The 20,568-nt window shown below is 43.0% G+C and overlaps 1 protein-coding gene across 1 annotated transcript in view; it reads right to left on the bottom strand.

Moving 5' to 3' along the window:
- Positions 1 to 20,568, bottom strand: part of WDFY3 (WD repeat and FYVE domain containing 3) — a 616,621-nt gene that overhangs the window by 24,839 nt on the left and 571,214 nt on the right. Inside the window, 4 exon segments of the mRNA XM_029599364.1 lie at positions 1,236 to 1,418; positions 3,358 to 3,537; positions 14,743 to 14,901; positions 16,107 to 16,261. Coding sequence (XP_029455224.1) covers positions 1,236 to 1,418; positions 3,358 to 3,537; positions 14,743 to 14,901; positions 16,107 to 16,261 — 677 coding nt within the window.

Below are 20,568 nucleotides of genomic sequence, written 5' to 3'. Positions count from 1 at the left end.
ACTGAGGTCATTTGAAATTTTGGCCAATGTCTAATTAATGTGGATAGCCATCTAGCTAAGTGCAGATTTTAGACCATGAAATGTTTTGAAAGCGTAGCCCCCTGTGTACAGCACAGCACAGGACTTTACCTTTTTCCACACTGTGAAATATTTCTCTCGCTTATTATTATGAATTCTAGTGCTCTAGATACTGTTTTTTTTCTACATAGGGACAGTAACTTTAAAATGAGCGTGCGGGCGCCCGTACAAACGTGCATACAATGAAATTGTAAATCGTACCTGCAACTGTGTGCATATGATTTAAAATACGCCTACACATGTATGTGTGCTCTTAATTTGAAGCGGATACTCAAGCAAATGTATTTCATGCATCCTCCTTAGGACTTTGTCAGCCATAACTTTCACAGGCAAGCAGATTTTAATACATATTCACATGAAGGACATTCTCAGTTTTTACCAATTAGTCCAACAGTTGGCCTAGTCTCTCTCAAGGTCTCTCATCCTCTGATTCTTCAGCCTGCAGTCCCCCATTTATCCAGACCGCTCACCCCCTACTGGCCTCAAACGGATTTTCTTCAGACTTACATCTCATCAAGAGCAGCAGTAAACATGCATGACTAACAGCCTGTTGTGTGCCGTGGCCGCTGGACTTAAAAAATGGATTTACGGGTGTAAATATCAGCCCCGCCCCGGAATGCCACAACACACCATGACTCCGCCCCTTTTCCGCGCCCATGTGGTTGCTTGCATGCTTGAGTTGTTTTAAAATAGGAATCACTTGTGCTAAGCCCAGATACTCGCATATATGGGCCTTTTAACTGAACAACTCTATTAGAATTCCACCCCATGTTTTTCTACCTGTAGATTTGTGTGAGCACTGATTTGTGGTTTTACCTTATTCATCTGTCATTTTCCTTTGGTTAGAAAGACACTAAATATAATGAAACTGCAAATCAATAAAAAGAGAAAATTAGTTTTCTCTACTATTGCACTGTACTTGTACAGTGGGGAAAGCAAAAATAAACTAAGGGGTAGATTTATCAAAAGTTGATTCCTGTCTTCTCCACACTGAAAATACTGGGATATTGTCCTCGATAAATCTGGAGTAATTTTTGCACTAGAACAAAACTGATGCAAAGGCCTAATACATTGGTCCTTTATTATCTCATGTGACAATGTGTGAGCTATGTTCACAGATCCTAGTCCTTACCCGAGCAGAAATGGCCTATACTTACTCGGACTACACCGTCTGAGTGTCCGGTCACTATGACATTCTGAATATCCCATTCATTCATCTCAGACACGAGGCAGCACAGGATCTGCTGACTTCTGCCTGTGAATGTATTGACACTCACAACAGGGTTTCCATTAATGCTCCACACATGGATATAAGTACCAGCACATGACACAATATCCCCCTGAAAGAGATGAAAAAGAACAATTAAGTGGTCCATGTGGCAGTCATTGATTTAAGATTCGGACAGACGGCAGACAGAACCTGTCCCTATTTAGACAGACACTCATATATGGTGACTACATGCAAAGTACGAGAACACCACAATCAGTGGAAATCCCCTATCCCTGGTGTCCCAGCCATTCTCCTTTGACATGGTGTGGCTGCAGTCCCTCACAATCACCACTCGCAGTAATAATAAATGTATACAATGAAATACAATGAGTAACAATGTGCTATAATTTCAATCATAGAGGTAACAACAACAACAAAAAAAAACAACTCAGCATAGCCCCACATACACACATATATGGCAGTGTGAAGATCTACTACGAGTATTTTATAACCTGCACGAATCAGATAGGCGCAGATTAGAAAATACACATATGTCTACCCCGCAACACATGCACATATATGGCCACATGGAGATCTACTACAGTATTTTCTAGCCTACGTGAATCAGGTATGCGCAGATTATAAAATATGATTTATGTCTACCCCCAACATACACACGTATGCTTGATTACACGCAAATACTTGCAATGCATTCAAACTATTTTATAGACATACACATGTATATTTTATATGCAGAAAAAAAATAAAGCTTGCTCATGTAAAACCCTGATTCATACATGGAAGTCGGTATATTTTAAAAGATGCATGCATAATTGTAATTACCAGTAATCATGAATAACTGTAATCACCAGTAATTGTAATCACCAGCTTGCCAGTACCCGGTCTTTCTCCAAGTCATCAAGTCCCTTCTAGTTCTTCACCCTGAACACTCCTCAGTTTCTTAAGAGCTCCCACCCAACCAATAGCAGACACCAGTCTGATATCAATTGCACTAGATAATTATCAGGTGTAGAATTGCATAAGTTGGCTAATATAGTCACATAAGTCTCTTATAAAATAGCCACTCACACATGTTCCTCATGGCCCGGCCCTAGAACACATCTAAACTGCCCCCTTTTTTTTGCACAGGTAAATGTGCACGCAAAACTGAAAATACGCACATACGTTTAATGTTTATAAAATAGCATGAACATATGTACAAGCTGCTTACGTGCATACACACTCATTTTACATGAGTAACTCCTTTGAAAATTAGCTTAATCATTTTTTAGTTCCCAGCCATTCTCCCAATCCACCCCATGAATGCTCATGCTCAGCCTAAATCCCAGATTCCTCTACAGAATTTGAAAGCTTAGAAGGGACACATAAAACACAGGGATAAAGCTGGCCATAGATACATAATAATACATGTCAATTTTTGTCCATTCAATTCATGATACCTCTGTAAGCCTGACTAAGAAAAATGGTAAGCAGAGTGCATTATGCTGCTCAGGCAAAACCAGCACCAGATTGAAGGAATTCCTACAGTGCTATATGTGCATCCAAAACTTTTATTGACAATCGTGGCTAAAGTGGAAAATTGTTTATACCGATACATGTAACAGAGAACTACATCTTCACAACACTGCTTCTAATCACTTGTCATCAAGCTATGCCCAAAACCTACTGTGTACCCACATGGCTATGTCATTGAATCCTCTGACCTCATGCCACAGCTGCTACAACTGGCATTCTTCTGAAGCATAGTGCCTCAATGGGCATTACATAATCTTTCTCAGAAATGCCAGATTCTGGAGCTATACCAATGGTACCTCCTTCTTTATGACCTCTCCTGCATTGTACTGGAGTAGGAAACCTAACCAGCAACAGAGGCTCAGGACAATGCATTCATAGGTTCTAACTCTCAATTCATTCTTCCATAAAGGAACCATTTGTTACATTAGGGGTAAAAGAAAAGAAAACATCAGTAATATATTTTCTTTCAAAGATACAAGTATTTAGATTTTCCTTCCCTGTCACAAAGGAAATGGCTGTTAGGGTGTTCTTACTGTTAATTCATTGATGCAGACAGCTGAAACTGGTGCTCTATGACCTCGTAATTGTGTTACAAAAGAGAGTCTATTCAGGTCCCAGATGATGCAGGTACGGTCACGTGAGCCACTAACAATGATATGATAGGCCAGCGATGCTGTCAGACATGTAACGGTATCAGTATGGCCAAGCAATGCCTACAAGAAACGAAACACACATAATAGTGCAAATTAGGGATGTGCATTAATTTCAAACAAATGGATAAAATACAACAAATGAGACTATTTTCATTTCATTTGAGGAACAAATGGAGGAAGTTTTTGCCGTTTAAATTACTTAGCTATTCTCACTGTTGGTTATTTATGTATTAGTTCATAATTATTAACTTGTTATATGTACGTTACTTCTTCCCTTAGTTATTTATATACTAGTTCTTAATTATTACTACCTTGTTCTATGTACAACGCTCTGACGTTTTGTTTTGTTTTCCTGTAAACAGACGCGATATCCTAGGATGAACGGCGGTATATAAAAACCAATAAATAAATAAATAAATCTGAACAAAATTTTTCGAGGTGTGAATTTGGCAAGGAGACCAGACAGAGAACAAATCACAGTGAAGCATCTTTTTAACTAGCTTATAATTGCCATCTGAAACAAGTAATGCTGACATCATCCACTGAAATGTCCGAGCATGTACAAGAAGCCCTCTATTTCCTCTCTAATAATTGGTAGAGAAGAATCCATTTGAGAAGCTCTTTGATATTTATAAAGTTGGATTTGGCACAGTAAAGAGCTGTTTCTTATCTCTGCTGCTGTGGTCTCACTTACTGTGATAGAAAGACAGAGGCAGTGGCACTGCACTTTCACTGGGAGAGAGTAAGAATGTAAAGATTGAAGCCATGCTTTTCTCTCAGACTGTCTGAGAATCTAGTTTGGTGCAGTGAGGTTAGCACACTGACAAGTGAAGATTAAGAAGAGTCTTGCAAGGTTGCCAGCCTTGTTGGTTCTGTTGAACTTTCTAACAGTTTTTTTGTGTGTGGAAAAGGAATCAGTCAGCAGTGCACAGCACACATATACACTCTATATGTGTCTGTGTTTATGAATATGTGAGCCAGACATTTCTGCACATAACAGAGTGGCACTGTGAGTGCTGGCACAATATTAATAAATTGTTTTGTTATACACAAATCTCCAGTAGGCACTTCAAAGTCCATCATGCCACTGAGAGGAAAGGGCAGAGCAGGGAATGGCAGAGAGAGAGAGAATTTGTTGCAGAGTCAGCCCAGCCTAGCAGTATCAGCAGCGAGAAAAACAGCAGTCCTGCCCCTAAACTGAAAAGAATGCCATGTTCTAGAAGATGAGTCCTTGGATCACTGTTGGGTTGATGCAGTCTAGTTTGTGTAAGCACAGACTAGACCCCCCAAAAGGCAGCAGCTAATGTGCTGCAAGCTATGGACAGGAATGGTAGGGTTCAGGCAGAGATGAAAAGCAGGCTAAGGTCAGGGCTGGCGGAGTCAAGAGGCAGGCTAAGGTCAGGGCAATCAGCAAGTAAACCAATGTCAAAGAGCCAGGCTGGGTCAGTAACAAAAAGTCAGTCTAAAGGCAAAGCAAAAGTAGAGTAAGCAGGAACCAGGACAGGCATAGAGAAAGGAGCACTGCAAGGTGGGTAAACAGCAAGGACTGGTGCAGTCACAGGAACATGTAAAAAACAACAACTGGTAGATGAGCAGGAACAGGAGACAGGATCAAGAATGATGGCAACACCTTGGCACAGGAATCCCAGAAGAACCTGTTGCTGAAGCACTGGCTAGGTGAACTTAGCTTCCTTATATCTCAAGGCAGTGATGATGCCATCAGCCAGCGCCGCAGGAAGTCCGGCTGCAGGGCCTTTAAAGGCTCAGGGATTGCTGCCTGCCTCCTACTCAGAGCCATTGGATGCCACACATTTTAGAGAGCTAAGTCAAAGGAGCCTGTGACCAGCTGGTGCCACTGGGGAGGCATGGAGCATTATAAAGAGACTTTTTAAGCTGTAGAATGGCAGGTGGAAGGAGCATGCTCCTTTACATTGGTTAATGCTTCTGAGGTAATGGACCCAGTATTTTTAACATCTGATTGCGAGGAGGAATCTTGTCTGGGATTCTCTGAATTAGAATTTGAAGAGCTAGTAGCAGAAGAAAATATGGGTGATTTAGTCAGTAGCACCTTAGCTTTCAGTTTAGTGATGGGGAGATAGAAGATACTGACTGTGCTGAGAGCAACCCCCAGGAAGAGCAGGCAGCACAGGTAGAGAGTGCGAGTGATACCCCTGGCATTTTTCCTCAGCATCCACCCTCAATCTCAATTCTAGTGCCAGCATCAGCCTCCAAGGATGAAGAGAAGAGATCGCGGAAGACAACCCTGATCTGGAGGCATTTTAAAGTGAGGTAGGACGCATATATTACTCAGTATAGTCACTACAGTAAGGATATCAGTCGAGGGAAGCAAGTGGGGCCTCTGATAAATATTGACATGCATCACCTGCAGAAGCAGCACACACTAGCATTGGCATCAGGAGAGGGTGGCAGGACTAGCCTACGGGCGCCCCCCCCCCCCAAAGTAAAAGCCAGAGGAAGGTGGTTGAAGACTTTTCCCCAAGATGATCCCACAGCCCCTTACACCAATCAGGCGGCAGTGCAGCAGTCCCCTGTCACGCATCCACATCAGCAACCCACCATAGAGAAAATGGGATGGTGTTCATATCACTGTCTGGAGCAAGAGGCAGGCAACATCAAAAGTAGTACCGAGAAGCACCCGGGGGAAATGAATACTGAATGACAAGCCCCTACAGGTAGTGCAGAATGTGAGCTTTAAGTGTCTGCTGCATCTGTTAGCTCCCAATTAAAACTGCCCTCCAGGACTATATTTAGCATGCGGGTTATCTCCACCCTGTACAACCAGTGCCATAATCACATATAGATTCAGCTAAGGCAAAAGGGAGCAGCGTGCATTTCACCAGCATGAGTGCTACACACCCACTTAGCTCTTCCTGATGACACACTGGTGGGGGACCTTGCTGAAGCAGGGGCAGGCAAGAGCTGTAGCAGGGACTGAGAATCAGCATGCAGGTGGGCTATGCTTCACACTCAGGTGATAGATAGAATATTGCATGAGGTATGGTGGCTATCTACCATAAGATAGATACTGGAGGATTGCCAGCTAGACGAGAGAGGCAAGAATCTTCAGGCAGATTTCTTTGTGTCAGACACTGGGAAAAATATGATAAGGGCAATGGAAGATGGAGGCTTTCAGGATATTCATTGCTTTGCACATTTACTGCACTTGGTAGTGAGGGATGCCCTGGGGCTGGGATCCAAGGACATCAAGAATCTATTCCTGAAGGATCTATTAGAGAGGTGCAGGAAAATAGTGCATTTCCATGAAAGCATGAAGGAGGGGCAGCTTCTTGGTGAGAAGTAGGAAAATTCAGGATGCCTCAAAGGGTCTGATTCAAGATATTGGCATGCACTGGAATTCTACCTACTGAATATGATGCTACATAGACTAGTGAAGCAGCAGATATCCCTTCATTATTTGTCTCTAGAAACAGAGATAGGTATGGATTGCCCCTTGGGGCATGATGATTGGGTAGTGATGAGGGAGCTGATAGAAATCCTAAAACCCTTCAATGTTGCAATGGAGGAACTAAGTTCCAGATGTGCTACCCTGAATGAGGCCATCCCTATAGTAAATATTTAGAAGAAAAAGATACAAGGTTTCCTTGAATAAGAAGGAATGTATGCAGAGCTGTTGCAGTTTGTGGACTCCTTGCAGCAGCAGGGGCAAAGACACTGCAATCTCATCTCGCCCTTCAGTCCCAGTGTCTTACACACATGAAGGCAATACTGATAGGTAGGGTGTGTGAACAGGAGCCTGAGAGGTAGAGGCATAGTGGGAATGTAGCACTGGAAAGAGTGGCCTGCCTAGAGAGTAATGTAGGCATGAGCAGCACGCTGTCAGCTAACACTTCTTCCCCCACCTCAATATGTCAAAGCCACATTGCCCATACAGAACCATCTCTTCTGACACAGGCCATAACTAAAGCAGCTGGCAAGAGAGACCCTTAACCCACTCCAGCAAATGAGACCCCAGCAGAAATCTCTGTGACATGCTATCTCAGAATCCTTCAAGGACATGGACACAGATGCAATGGCATATTGGGCACAGAGACCTAGCCAAGGTGGGTCAGTATTATCTTTGCTGTCTACCAACCACAGGCCCAGTGAACATATCTTCTCAAAGGCAGAAACATTGTAAGCCTTCATTGTTCTAGGCTGATTCTAGACTTGATGAAAAAGTTGGTATTTTTGAAAATCAATCTATCTTTACTGGACTTTCCAGAATTTCCATGTGAGTGGAAAGATGACTAAAAGCACCTTGGGTGTCATGCTGCCAAGCCCATGATGTACTACCTTGGAAGTATTGCTACTAATATGCCTATGCGGCATGCTCTTGTTCTACAACTTTGGGGCTCTTGCTGCCACTAAGCTTACCTGCCATGTTGCTGATATACCACCTTAGGGGTTTTGCTGCTACTATGCCTACCTGTCATAACGCTGATGTACCACCCTGGGGTTTTTGCTGCTACTATGCCTACTTGCCATGCCTTGGATTTACCTTCTTGGGTGTTTTGATGCCTCCATGTTTTTTGCTGTTTGGATCCCAGCCTAGTTCTCTCACGCTAATTCTTTCTTGGTTATACTGGGGTGTTCTGTCCCCAAAATAAAAATGTGAAAAAAATGTTTCTTCTTCCATCCCACCTCTTTTCTATTTTACCATCTTGCTGTCTAGACTTTTGTGCTGTTTGCAACTGATTGCACTCTATGCCTTGGTGGTTATGACACCTTTGTGCTGTTTGAGATTGTCCACACTGAATGACTCGGAGGTTTTGATACCTTTGTGCTGTTTGTGATTCCCTGTATTGTATGTCTTTCAGGTTTTTAGGCCTTTCTGCTGTTTGCAATTCCCCACACTCTATACTTTGGAGGTCTTTCTGCCATGCCTCAGGTGTACCACCATGGGATTCTTGCTACCATTCTGTTTTACTGTCATATACCTGATGCTACACCTTGGGGATCTTACTGCCACTCTGCCTAGCTACCATGCCCCTGATGTACCAACTTGTTGAGTATTGCTGCCTCTCTATCTTGCTGCCAATCTCCTGATGAACTACTTTGAGGGTCTTGCTTCCATACAGCCTGGATGCCATACCCCAGCTTTTACAACTTTGGGGTTTTTCTGCCAATCAAACTTGCAGCCATAATCCAGAATGTATAATTTGTGGGTCTTGCTGCCACTCTGTCTTGCTGTTATACCCCTCATGCTATACCTTGGTGGTCCTTTCTGCTACTTAGCATTGCTGCCATACCCAGATTTTACACCTTGAGGGTCTTGCTGCCACTCTGTCTTGCTACTCTACCCTAGAATCTTCACCTTGGTGTTCTCATGAATGAGGGTGCCTGCTTTGCCTCTCTCATTGTATCTTAAGAGTTTTCATGCCACTTTTGGTGTTGTTTTATCTTTCTATCATTGCCTGTTTTTCTCTGCCACCTCTGCTGCTTTGCTTTTCCCTTATGGTTCCTTAAGATGTTCATGGCATTCTTGGTGCCACTTTGCCCCTCTTGTGTTGTGTTTGGGGTTCATGCCACTGTTATTGGTGCCCTCTTTTGAAGCCTTGGGGTGTTCTTGACATTCTTGATGCTCCTTTGCTCCTCTGACAATGCTTTGGAGAATTCCTGCTACTGCTCATATTCTTTCTCTCCTTTAAGGTACCTTAGGCTATTCATGCCACTTTTGGTGTCTTGGTGTTCTCTTCCCCCTTCTGATGTAGTTAATTCACAAGTTTCATTAAAATTGATTAGAAAACTCCAGTTTTGAAGCTCAAAATAGGCTGCACTGCTTCCCTATTGACTTTAATGGGAAATGAAAAAACAAATGAAACATGAAATGAAAAAATACTTTTGTTTGAAACTAATGAAGTGAATGGAGGTGACCTAGGAAATGAATAAATGAATCGAAATTAAAATTTTGCCTTTGCACATCCCTAATGCAAGTATCCGTACATCAGGCTCTCTGTGTGTAAGTGTATCACCCAAACATCCACACTGTTACCTTTGGAAATATTCCTGTTCAAGTGGCTGGCTTAACACCCCAGCAGTTGTCATTATGGCTGGCAGGCAAGAGCTGCAAGTCATAAGCCTAGAATAAACTATTTGTTTGCTCAGGTTGCCTGCTTAACCCAATCCCCTTCACCAAAAGGGAATCAATTCAAGCTAGATGCAGCTTTGCAAATTTGTGTTTGTTTCTACAGATGATTCTTTGGCCTTGATTTAAATGTGAGTAAAGATACCATTTAATTATACCTCACTCTATCCAAACTTCATGTGCCATGAATCTGTCAATCCCCCTGTGCTTGGTGAAGTCGCAAGGCATTCCCAGGAGAACCTCTCACAGCCATACTAGAGCTATCAATTCTGAATGAAAACGAGCACAAACTGAATACACCACTGATGGCATTCAAGATCTCCAGGCCCTGTTCCCTATTAAGGTTTGCCACCTAAAACAAAAAGGTAACATTACATATAGCCCACAAAAAGACAGTCATGTAAAGTGATTTTTCAATAGGCACTAAAGGAAAATTGATTCTTATCTGCTAATTTTCATTCCTGGAATACCACAGATCAGTCCAGGCAAGTGGGTTTTGCATCTCTACCAGCAGATGAAGGCAGAGAATAAAAAATTTTCAGGTACTGCTACTTAACTGAGAATGCCACCTGCAGTCCCTCAGTATTGACCTGTACCCAAGCTGAGAAGTCTAACCCTAAACCCCAAGGATCTCTCCCTCTAAAGCGAGCTGAGGAATAAGTTAGAACTCCCAACCAAACTGAACCCTGAACTAGGTAAAGAAAAGGAAAATATTAAAAATTAAACAAAGAAATAAAAAAGAAAAATTAAAATATTCCTTATAAAAATTTCTAAGTGAGCAGCAATTCGATAGTTTAAAACTTCTTTCCCTTTTTCTTTGGTCTAAGATGAAAAGCTGACACAATCTTGGGCAAAAAGGAAGGAACAGCACACAATGAAAGACCATCATCGGAAATTCGCAAAAAAAGGCTCTCTACATGATAAGACCTGAAGCTCTGAAATTCATCTCGCCAATCAAATTGCCACCAGGAAAACTGTCTTCAGGGTAAGCTCATTCAAAGAAGCCCTTCTCAAAGGCTCAAAGGGAGGTCCACACAGCACTCAAAGAACCAAATTAAGATTCCAGGATGGACAAATCCTACGGTCTGGTGGATGCAAAAGCATCACTCCTTTAAGGAAACGTACTACGACTGGAGGAAATGCCAATGATCATCTCTGCAACCTCCCCCTGAAACAACCCAAGATTGCCAACTTGGACTTGGAGAGAATTATAGGCTAAGCCCTTTGACAAGCCCTCATGTAAAAAGGCTAAGACTTGGGCCACATTCGCCCGCAAGGGATCAGCGCCATGGAGCCCACACCAGGCCTCAAACACTCTCCAAACTCTGATATATGCCAAAGAAGTAGAGGATCTTCTAGCCTGAATAAGAGTAGTAATCACTGGCTCTGAATACCCCTTCAAGCAGAAACGTGACTTCTCAAAATACAGGTCGCTACACAGAAATGATCCTCCTGTTCTGAAAAGATGGGTCCCTTGATGCAGTAGTCCCCTCAGATGGCTTAAACAGATGGGTCTGTCTATTGCTAGCTGATCCAGATTTGCAAGCCACGGATGGCGCAGCCACTCCGGTGATACTAGGATCACTCGTCCCTGATGTTGCTCGATGTGACGCAACACCCGACCAACGAGTGGCCACAGGGGGAAGACAAATAGTAGGAGCCTCCCTGGCTGAACTAGGGTGTCAATCCCTGCATAGCCAAACTCTCTCCGGTGACTGAAAAACTTGGCCGATTTGGCATTCTTCTTTGTTGCCATGATATCGAACTGGGGGGGGGGGGGGGAATCGTCCCACCTACACTGAGTGAGCGCATATGCCTTCCCTGATAGCTCCTATCCCCCTGGGTCCAGCTGTTGTCTGCTGAGATTATCCACCTGCACATTGTCCACATCTCCAACATGAGAGGCTGCAAGTACTGTTAGATGAAGTTCAGCCCAGGCAAAAATTTTGTGAATCTCCTGAGCCACCAAGTGACTCTTCATTCTGCCCTGCCGATTGAAATAAGCCACCATCGTCGCATTGTCCGAGAACACATGCACCACCCGTCCCTGAATCCAAGAATGAAAGAACGGCAGCACCCTCTGGACCACCCTTGATTCCAGACAGTTGGCTGACCAGGATGCTTCCAAAGACTTCTGTCTTTGGGCTGCAGATCCCTGACATATCGCTCCCCAACCGCTGAGACTGGTATCTGTGGTCATTATCACCCAGTCCGAAACTTCCAGATCTATTCCTTTCTCCAAACTGGGCCATGACAGCCACCATGAGGGACTGGACCTGGATTCCTCCTGGAGCAGCAACTGTAGCTGAAATTCCTCCAACAACGGATTCCAACGGGACAAGAGTGCCTTCTGAAGAGAATGCATGTGCGCAAAAGTCCATGGCACCAAATCCACTGTAGAAGCCATGGACCCTAACACCTGCAAATAATCGAGGACCGGCAAATCCTATAGATGAACTACTAGTGTCTGTAACTTGATCACCTTCTCCGTGGTAAGAAACACCCTGCCTAACCAGGTGTCAAATTGTGCTCCCAGATAATCCAAAGACTGGGACTGTTCCAGATAGCTCTTTGTCAGGTTTATCACCCAGCCCAGGGATCTTAGATGCTCCGTCACTCACCAGATGGAACAGTGACATTCCACCTCTGACTTTGCCTCAATGAGCCAATCATCCAGGTACGGATGCACTGGTATCCCTTCCCTTCTGAGGGCCCCCGCCACCACCACCATCACCTTTGTGAACGTTCTTGGTGTAGTACCCAGCCCAAAGGAAAGAGTTCAAAATTGAAAATGCTCTCCTAGCACCATGAAGCGAAGAAACCTTTGATAGTCTGCCCTGATGGGAATGTGGATATATGCCTCCGTTAGATCCAAGGAGGCTAGAAACTCACCTTGTGCACTGCTGCAATCACTGTCTGCAACGTTTCCATCTGAAAACGCGGCATGCGCAAGGCCTCGTTGACTCTTTGCAGATCTAGAATAGGCTGAAACGAGCCCCCCTTCTTGGTAACCATGAAGTACACAGAATACCTTACTCAACCTTGCTCCTCCTGCAACACTGGGATAATGGCTTCCAATCGCTGCAGCTGTAGAAGAGTGTCCTGCACTGCTGCCTGCTTGACAGGCGAAGCGCAACAAGACACCACAAAGGTCTCTTTGAGGAGTCAAGAAAATTCTAAGGCATAGCCATCTCTTATTACTTCCAGAACCCACTGGCTGGAAGTGATTCTGGTCTACTCCTCATAACAATGGGACAACCTTCCTCAGACAGCCACCAGGGAGGAGTGAACCAGCTCACCTTCATTGGGCGAGTTTCACACCTCCAGAACCCTGACCTGCACTATCTCTGGTCGGCCTAAGGATTCCTTGAAAGAGCTGCTGTCTTCCCGAACCCTGTTTCTGTATGGATCCAGAAGAACTTCTGTTGGAGCAAAATCTCCTTATCTCACGGAAGTGAGCATGTGGCGGGAATGTCTTCTTGCTTCTTTTCTTATTCTCGGGCAATCTATGCCGTTCAGAATCGACCAAATGCTTCATCAGCTTCTCCAGGTCCTCCCCAAACAACCTTCCTTTGAAGGGGAGATTACAAAGCTGCGCCTTTGACCATATATCTACTGACCAATTATGTAACCCCAGGAGTCTGTGAGCGGCTACCACGAACAGGTACAGGTCAATTCCTGGCCGAAGTGCGAAGCAAATCATAGAGGGCATCCATCATATAGGCCATCCCTGTCTCCAACTGTGTATCCTGGCCAGGATCAGCTGAGGCCCCCCGAGGTCTTCTCCTGCGCCTTCTGCACCCAGCACAAACAAGCCCTTAGCATTAGACTAACGCAGACCGCAGCTCTAAGGCTCAGAGCCAAGACCTCAAACAGCATCTTTAACATGATCCCCAGCTTCCAGTCTTGGACATCCTTCAATGCCATCGACCTTGCCACCAGGATGGTCGTCTTCTTTGTAGCAGCCGAAACCGCCGCATCCATCTTTGGAAGCTTCCAAGCTCTAAGGTGTCCTCCAGCAGGGATACAATGCCAAGAGCAGGCCTACCCGACACTATTTTCTTTTTTTTTTTTCTTAAAGAAACAGCCTCCCAAGCAGCCCAGAAAAACCAAAAAGAAAGTTATACTTTCCTGTTTCTGGGTGTTCCTGGCTGCTGCAGATGGATGGCCGGAGTGAGAAGGCCTCAGGGGGAGTGAGGGAACTAGGACCCCTGGCTTTCCCTCCCCCTGGAATCAAGGGTCAAGCCTGGCCAGGGATTTCCAACCCCCCGTTCTCCCTACTCAACCAGAGGGATGCCTCATGAAGGAACCTAACACCTCTGGGAGCACCGTCTTCACTTCTTCTGTATTCTCTCTAAATCTATTCTATCCTAAAACGATATCTTCTTTCTTTCTTTTTTTTTCTTTAACTAAGATCAGACTGCAGGTTTGCATCTCTGCTGGAGACAGAGAAATACTGAGGGACTGCAGGTGTCACTCTCAGTTATGTAGCAGTGCCTGAAAAGTTTTTCATTTTCTGCCTCCATCTGCTGGGAGGGATGCAAAACCCACTTGTCTGGACTGATATGGGGTATGAACAGGAACTGATTTCATGCCAAACTACACTGGAATTTTATTGAACTAATGCCAGCAGCTGCTGCCAACTTTGAAAATCATAATCCCCTCCTGAACAGTGCCAATTTCTGCAATTCAGAGGGCAGCTCCCCTCTAGTTTTAGCTCAATCCAGTTTTCTGTTTGTTTCTTTTTTGGGCCTGACCATATTTTCTGCTGCTCCTTTTGGGTTTTCAGTTCTACAGGAACCATCCTCTACTGGGCTATGCTGCTAGGAGCATTCATTTGACATTAGCCTGGGTATTCTCCTTCATTTTGACTCCCAGCCATCACAATTACTATCCTCAGCCAGAGACCACAGATAGTGGCTCCTTCAGGAATCTGGTACCTCTGTAACCCAGGTCTGACCACTAAGTGTCACAGTTGTACAATGGCCATGAAAAGAAGCCCTCCCCGGAATTTAATCATAGGCATTCCCTGTAATAATAATTGTTTCTGCCACTTATTATTTTATATTTGCCTAGTGTAACCTGAACTCTAAAAATGAGACCCGCTTGCAGTAGGGAGACCTGTTTCCATGCCAGGCTGCCAGTTGCTGGTGTTTTACCTGTTTGAGCGTGAGGGTTTTCGCTTTTTCTTTCGATGTGCTCATCTCCCACACACAGACCACTGTGCTGGTCCCTGCAGTGATCACCAGTTTGGGATTCGGACAGATGGCACACAAAATCTGTCCCCACTCGGACAAACACTCGTACACAGTGACTGCCTGCAAAGCACAAGAAGAATGCAATCAGTGGAAAACCCTCCAACTCACTGGTGTACTGTCATTCTTCGATGAGGGGGTGTGGCTGCAGACCCTCATAGTCGCCACTCACAGCAGCAAATACTTGCATTGAATGGCATGCATCGAGCGATAACGTGCTGTGTTTTCAATCACAGTGCACGGTTCCCAGGCATTCCACTCCCACCATCCCACAAGTGTTCCCATTTATATATGTGTGGGCGTTCTGTTTTGGCAGGAGAAACAGAAACCTCAAAAAGGAAGAGTCCCGCTCACAAAAGAGAATTGAGATGCACACTTAAAGCAGTATGAACAGCCACTAATCTGTTTCACTTGTTGTCTTTGTTAATACCAAGAGATGTATCAGTCATACTCAAGGTGCCCCCTCGCATGTCCTTCCACCAGGGACCCCCCTTCAGTCTGCTATGAGTGTGCTCAAGTAGATCTCACCATAGATAGCCAGTTCTATCACCTTTAATGCTACACTATGCAGCAAAAGGGTCATGGAACTAGACTCTAAATCTACCATACAGTCTTATTTTCCTTAGATAATGCAAGTATTTTTTCAAATTGTGTCCATGCAAAGGCAAATTGTTCAACAGGGCATTTTTAACAGAGATGTAAAACCTCTGCCAATTATTCAGTAAGTAGGAGAATTGAGCATCCTCATGCTTTAATGTTTGAAACCACAGATCCTACAAGATCAGCAGTGCTTCAGCCTTGGCACAGATCAAGTGTAGCTGGCTAATATCCAAGTTTAAAGTCTATGCCATGATTGAGGTCAGCTCCTTCTTGGCCTAGATTGACAACTTCTACAATATGGAAGGAGTGGAGGTGTTTAACACCCTGCCACCTGACTCTACTAGGGACGGAGGAGCAAAGCAGGAGAATTTAGCCTCCTAACAATAACATAAAGGCTTGTTCTGATCACTCAACCAAGAAAATCAAAAGTATAAAATTAAGATAGCAACGTGCACATTCGTTTTAAAAATGCACGACACATGATTTTTAGCATTAAAGATGTGGAACAGACCTACTTTTTTACATCACTTTATTTTGTTGCATGCCCTGCTATGAAAATTGGAGCTCAGCAGTAGATCCCAAGAGAAGAAGTCTAAGAATTAGTGCGCTAACCCCTGCAGAAATACAAATGTGATGTAACTGTATAGAACATGGCTCAGATCACATACCTTGTCTGACTCATAGGTTCCCAGTCTACAGCTCAGGTCTGCATAGCCCCAAGCAAAGGTCTTGCTCCAGGCAGGTGGAATTAGAACCTTGTTCTGTTCTACTGCCAAAATGCCTTTGTCTGTGCACACTATCTGTCCCACTGGCTCCTTGAGTTCTTAACAAGAAACAGAAGCACACAAAAATGGAACGTTACTGCAAAAACCAGCTGGAAGCATCACTTCTTCAGGTATTACTCTGGCAGTCATCATGAGACATCACATATACCACTTTGAGGTACAGCCAGAGAGGATAACTATCAAACAAATGCACGCAGCAGCATATACACAAGTATATGGCTACAAGCAGATCTATGCTAGTATTTTATAACCCGTGTATATGACATACGTGCATTTTATAAAATACTCTTATCTCTACCCTGCAACACACGCATGTATGCACGTTTACATGTGAACATATGCAATGCATCAAAAGAATGTACATCAATGCACTGAACGCACATTCTGTTACAACCTATTTAAAAAAATATACGCATGTATATTTTACGTGCGAAAATAAAGTAAGGACTTACTTGGGTATATCAGCATTTATGTGCGTCGGTGCATTTTAAAACATACGCGCATCAAGGAAATTAACAGTTTTACCAATTAATCCATCAGTTTGCCAATATTTCTCCAGAGCATTGAGACCCTTCTGGTTCTTCAGCCTGAACTCACCCACCAGTTCACCCAGACCTCCCACAGTCAGTTCTACACAAACACATTTAATATCATTTATTCCAGATAATTAGCAAGTGTTAAATGACGCAAGTTGGCAAATGTACGTGCAAAAGCATCTTTTAAAATACGTGCATAAATGTTGGCCCTGCCCTGAAACGTCCCTACATCGCCCCATTTTTATGTCTGTATATATACGTGTGAACGTGAAAATATGCACGGATGTTCAACCTCCATAAAATATGAAATACGTGAGTAGAGACAATTTATGCACATAGATGCTCATTTTTACGTGGGTAAAATTTTGAAACTTCACTCCTTAACCTCACTTCTTAGGAGCCATCTTACACTATTAAAAGTCAGACACACTAATGGGTTCTTTCCATTTGTGCTTATGGGAAAAATTCTTAGTATATTTAACCCTAAAAGGTGAATTTTAAAAGTCCGGCGTGTGCATTAATTAGGGGATGCGCGAATATGTTGGACTCACGTGCGCCGAGCGGATTTTAAAAGCTGCCCAGATATGCGTGTATCTCCCGCGGCGAGCACATCTTGGAAGTTTTCAAAAAGAGGAAAGGGTGCAGATATGGTTTTGGCAGGGCATGGGGGTTTCAAGGCATGAACCTGAGGTGTGCACCTAAATACTCATGCGATCCGGCATGTTCCGAGGCCCCTTGCCACATAACTTTACTTCTGCTATGGTTGACATAAATGTTTAAAAAATAGGCAGATCTGTGGGGCTTTAAAGTTCGGGGCTATTCAACTAGGCGGGTTTGGAGGACCTCTCTCTTAACTGAGCGAATTGGGGATGAGCTGGTAAAACTGGGAATAGCCGCAGCATGGGCCTCTTAAAATCCCCTGATTTTCAGAACTAGTTGCAAAGAAATATTATTTATTTCTTGTTCTCGTATATACACTGCGGAGGGGTTTGCCTAGGAGAGGCACTGCCCCACACTAAAAGAAAGGCTAGGATCAGGGAAGTTGTGACGTCTATGCCTGATCCAGTAACATCACAGCCAAGGATATCGACATTCTTTGCACCTACACTAGGTTTAAAGCCGGACGACAGGGCCGCTGTAGTATCCGACTCGGAGTGGGAGTCGGTTCTACTGGCAGAGACAATATCGCTAAGCCCCGGAGCTCCTAACGCTCCCTCACCTCCTGTACAAATGAATATGGGACATGTTGATTCCTTAACAGGGACACTTAGTCCAGATAATATATTACCACTTGGAACAGAAGCAGGAATGAGTGGAGAGCAACCTGTGGTGGGAGATGGAGAGCTTAAGCAGGAGATGAATATAATTATACCTTGTGATATACCTGAGGTTACTATGGGTTCAATATGGACCGCCATAAAATCCCTTGAGAAAGCTATAGTGAAGCTATCTCAAAATATCACTAATAAACAACAAAATTTCTCTAATTTGGAAAATTCAGTTACCTTAAACAAAATTAATATAGAAAAGTCAGAAAAACGCTTAGAACAAGTAGAAGCATTTCAACAAAAATTTGTAAAAGTGGAATTGATAAATGATAAAAAGCTGGAATACTTGGAAAACACAGTAAAATACCTGAATCTTAGGGTTTTGAATTTTCCAATGATTAGATTGACATCAGCTAAGGAAATGTGTAATAGATATTTAATAAAAGTTTTGAAGATACAACAACAAAATATGCCTGTAATCTCAAAAACCTATTATTTGCCAATTAGGGCTGCACCTGGTATCTTAGCTGAAGTGGGAATATCAGAGGAGCCGATCGATCCCTCGGAAGTATTGGAGATATCGGTTGACACCAAAATAAAGACTAGAGCCACATTGTTTGTGACCTTTGTCTTTACAGCTGACCGGGATGAAGTTTTAAGATTGTTTTTGAAACAGCGACTACAGTTGTTCCATGGCCAAAAGATCTGGATTTATCCAAACTTGGCCAGGTCAACTCAGTTCAGTAGGAAAAGTGTTTTGAATGTTAGACCTGCTGTACACCTGCTGTAGAAGCAATTGATGCTAGAATGACTCTCAAATTCCCATGTAGATGTGAGATTTATCATTTAAATCATAAATATGTTTTTTATGAAGTGACTCAGCTCCAGACGTTCTTGAGTTCTCATACCCCAGGAACCACAGGAAATGGTTAGAAGCAAGTAGTATTAATGTATCACCCAGTGTAAACTCTGTTTCTTGTTGAAAAAAGGTTTAGACCCCTATATGTTTAATTGTTAACCGCTTATTTTTCCTTGAATAGCTCGTATTTACCTGTAATAACACAGGTATAAGGATTAATGGTATTGGATTTAATTAATTTTTTTCTCGATGGAAAATTTCTACTTATAATACCTGTATTTCATTTATAATGTAATGTTATAAAAGTTTGGAAACTTCAATAAAAACAAATCCCCTGATTTATTGTTAGAAACGGCATTTGTACTTGCCAGCTTAGAATTTGGCGCACATGTGCGCACAGCCAGGCTATTTTAGAACATGCGTGTGTATGTTATAAAATGGCTTCGTCCCTGGGCATGGGCTGACATACACAAGCCAATGTGTGCCCACTTGCCAGTTTGAAAGTTAAAGTCTAAGACTGAATGCATTGATTCCAGTTGAATATAAACACATAGAGGTAGATATTCAAAGCAAAACGTTAGGCAAGTTAATCGGATAAGACTTATCCGGCTAGCTTACCTGGGAAATTCAGCGGCACGGCTGTGCTGCTGAAAATCTGGTCAAAAATTACTATTTAGCCTTTTCTGGTATGCAAAAAACTCTGAGAAAGGGAATTTGAATAGGTCAATATACATATATCATAAAGAGATGGATAACACAATAACACAAACTCTGTTGATAGTGAGATGAATGATTTACACAATTCACAAGTAGCAAAGGTCTAAGCTAGTTCTGGATACCCCTCTCTTCACCAGCAAACAGAGAAGATAATTCCTATACAACCAATTTTTCAGCTAAAATATAAATTCCAAATGTTGGAAGTTATCTTTGGTGAATTTTCAAACAATAGGAACGTAAAAAATAGCACATGCACGAGTATGTGCTATTCTATAAACTGCTACATACGCGCATAATGTTGTTGACGATGACTCTGAGTGACTAAATAGAATCACTGTGAAACCGGAGCACATAACAATTCAGGTTGACAGACTAAGAAATAAATCACCAGGACCGGATGGTCTTCATCCCAGAGTTCTGAAGGAACTCAAAAATAAAACTGTAGACTTGTTTTTGGTGATTTGCAACCTATCATTTAAAATATCCATAGTATCAGAAGACAGGAGGGAGGCCAATATGATGCCAATTTTTAAAAAAGGCTCCAGGCATCATCTGGGAAACTATAGACTGGTGAGCCTGACATCTAAGCTGAGCAAAACAGTTGAAGCTATTCTTAAAAGCAAAAATAATGACCACATACAAAAGTTTAGTTTAATGGGGAAGAGTCAATATGGGTTTTGCAAGGCTAGTCTTGCTTTACCAATTTACTAGATTTTTTTGAGGGTCTAAATAAACAGGCAAAGGTGAGCCGGTTGATGTAGTGTATTTGGATTTTCAGAATGGATTTAATAAAGTCCTTCATGAGAGACTCCTCAGGGTTGGGAGGTCATGGAATTGGAGGTAGTGTCTATTATGAATTGGTAACTGGATGAAAGACAGGAAACAGAGGGCAGGACTAAAGGAAATTGGTTCTTACCTGCTAATTTTCATTCCTATAACATCACAGATCAGTCCAGACTCCTGGG

Source organism: Rhinatrema bivittatum, chromosome 1 (assembly GCF_901001135.1).
Source record: "Rhinatrema bivittatum chromosome 1, aRhiBiv1.1, whole genome shotgun sequence".
Taxonomy (NCBI): Eukaryota; Metazoa; Chordata; class Amphibia; order Gymnophiona; family Rhinatrematidae; genus Rhinatrema; species Rhinatrema bivittatum.
Note: the sequence above shows the minus strand (reverse complement) of the source record. Positions and strands in the feature narration are given on the sequence as shown.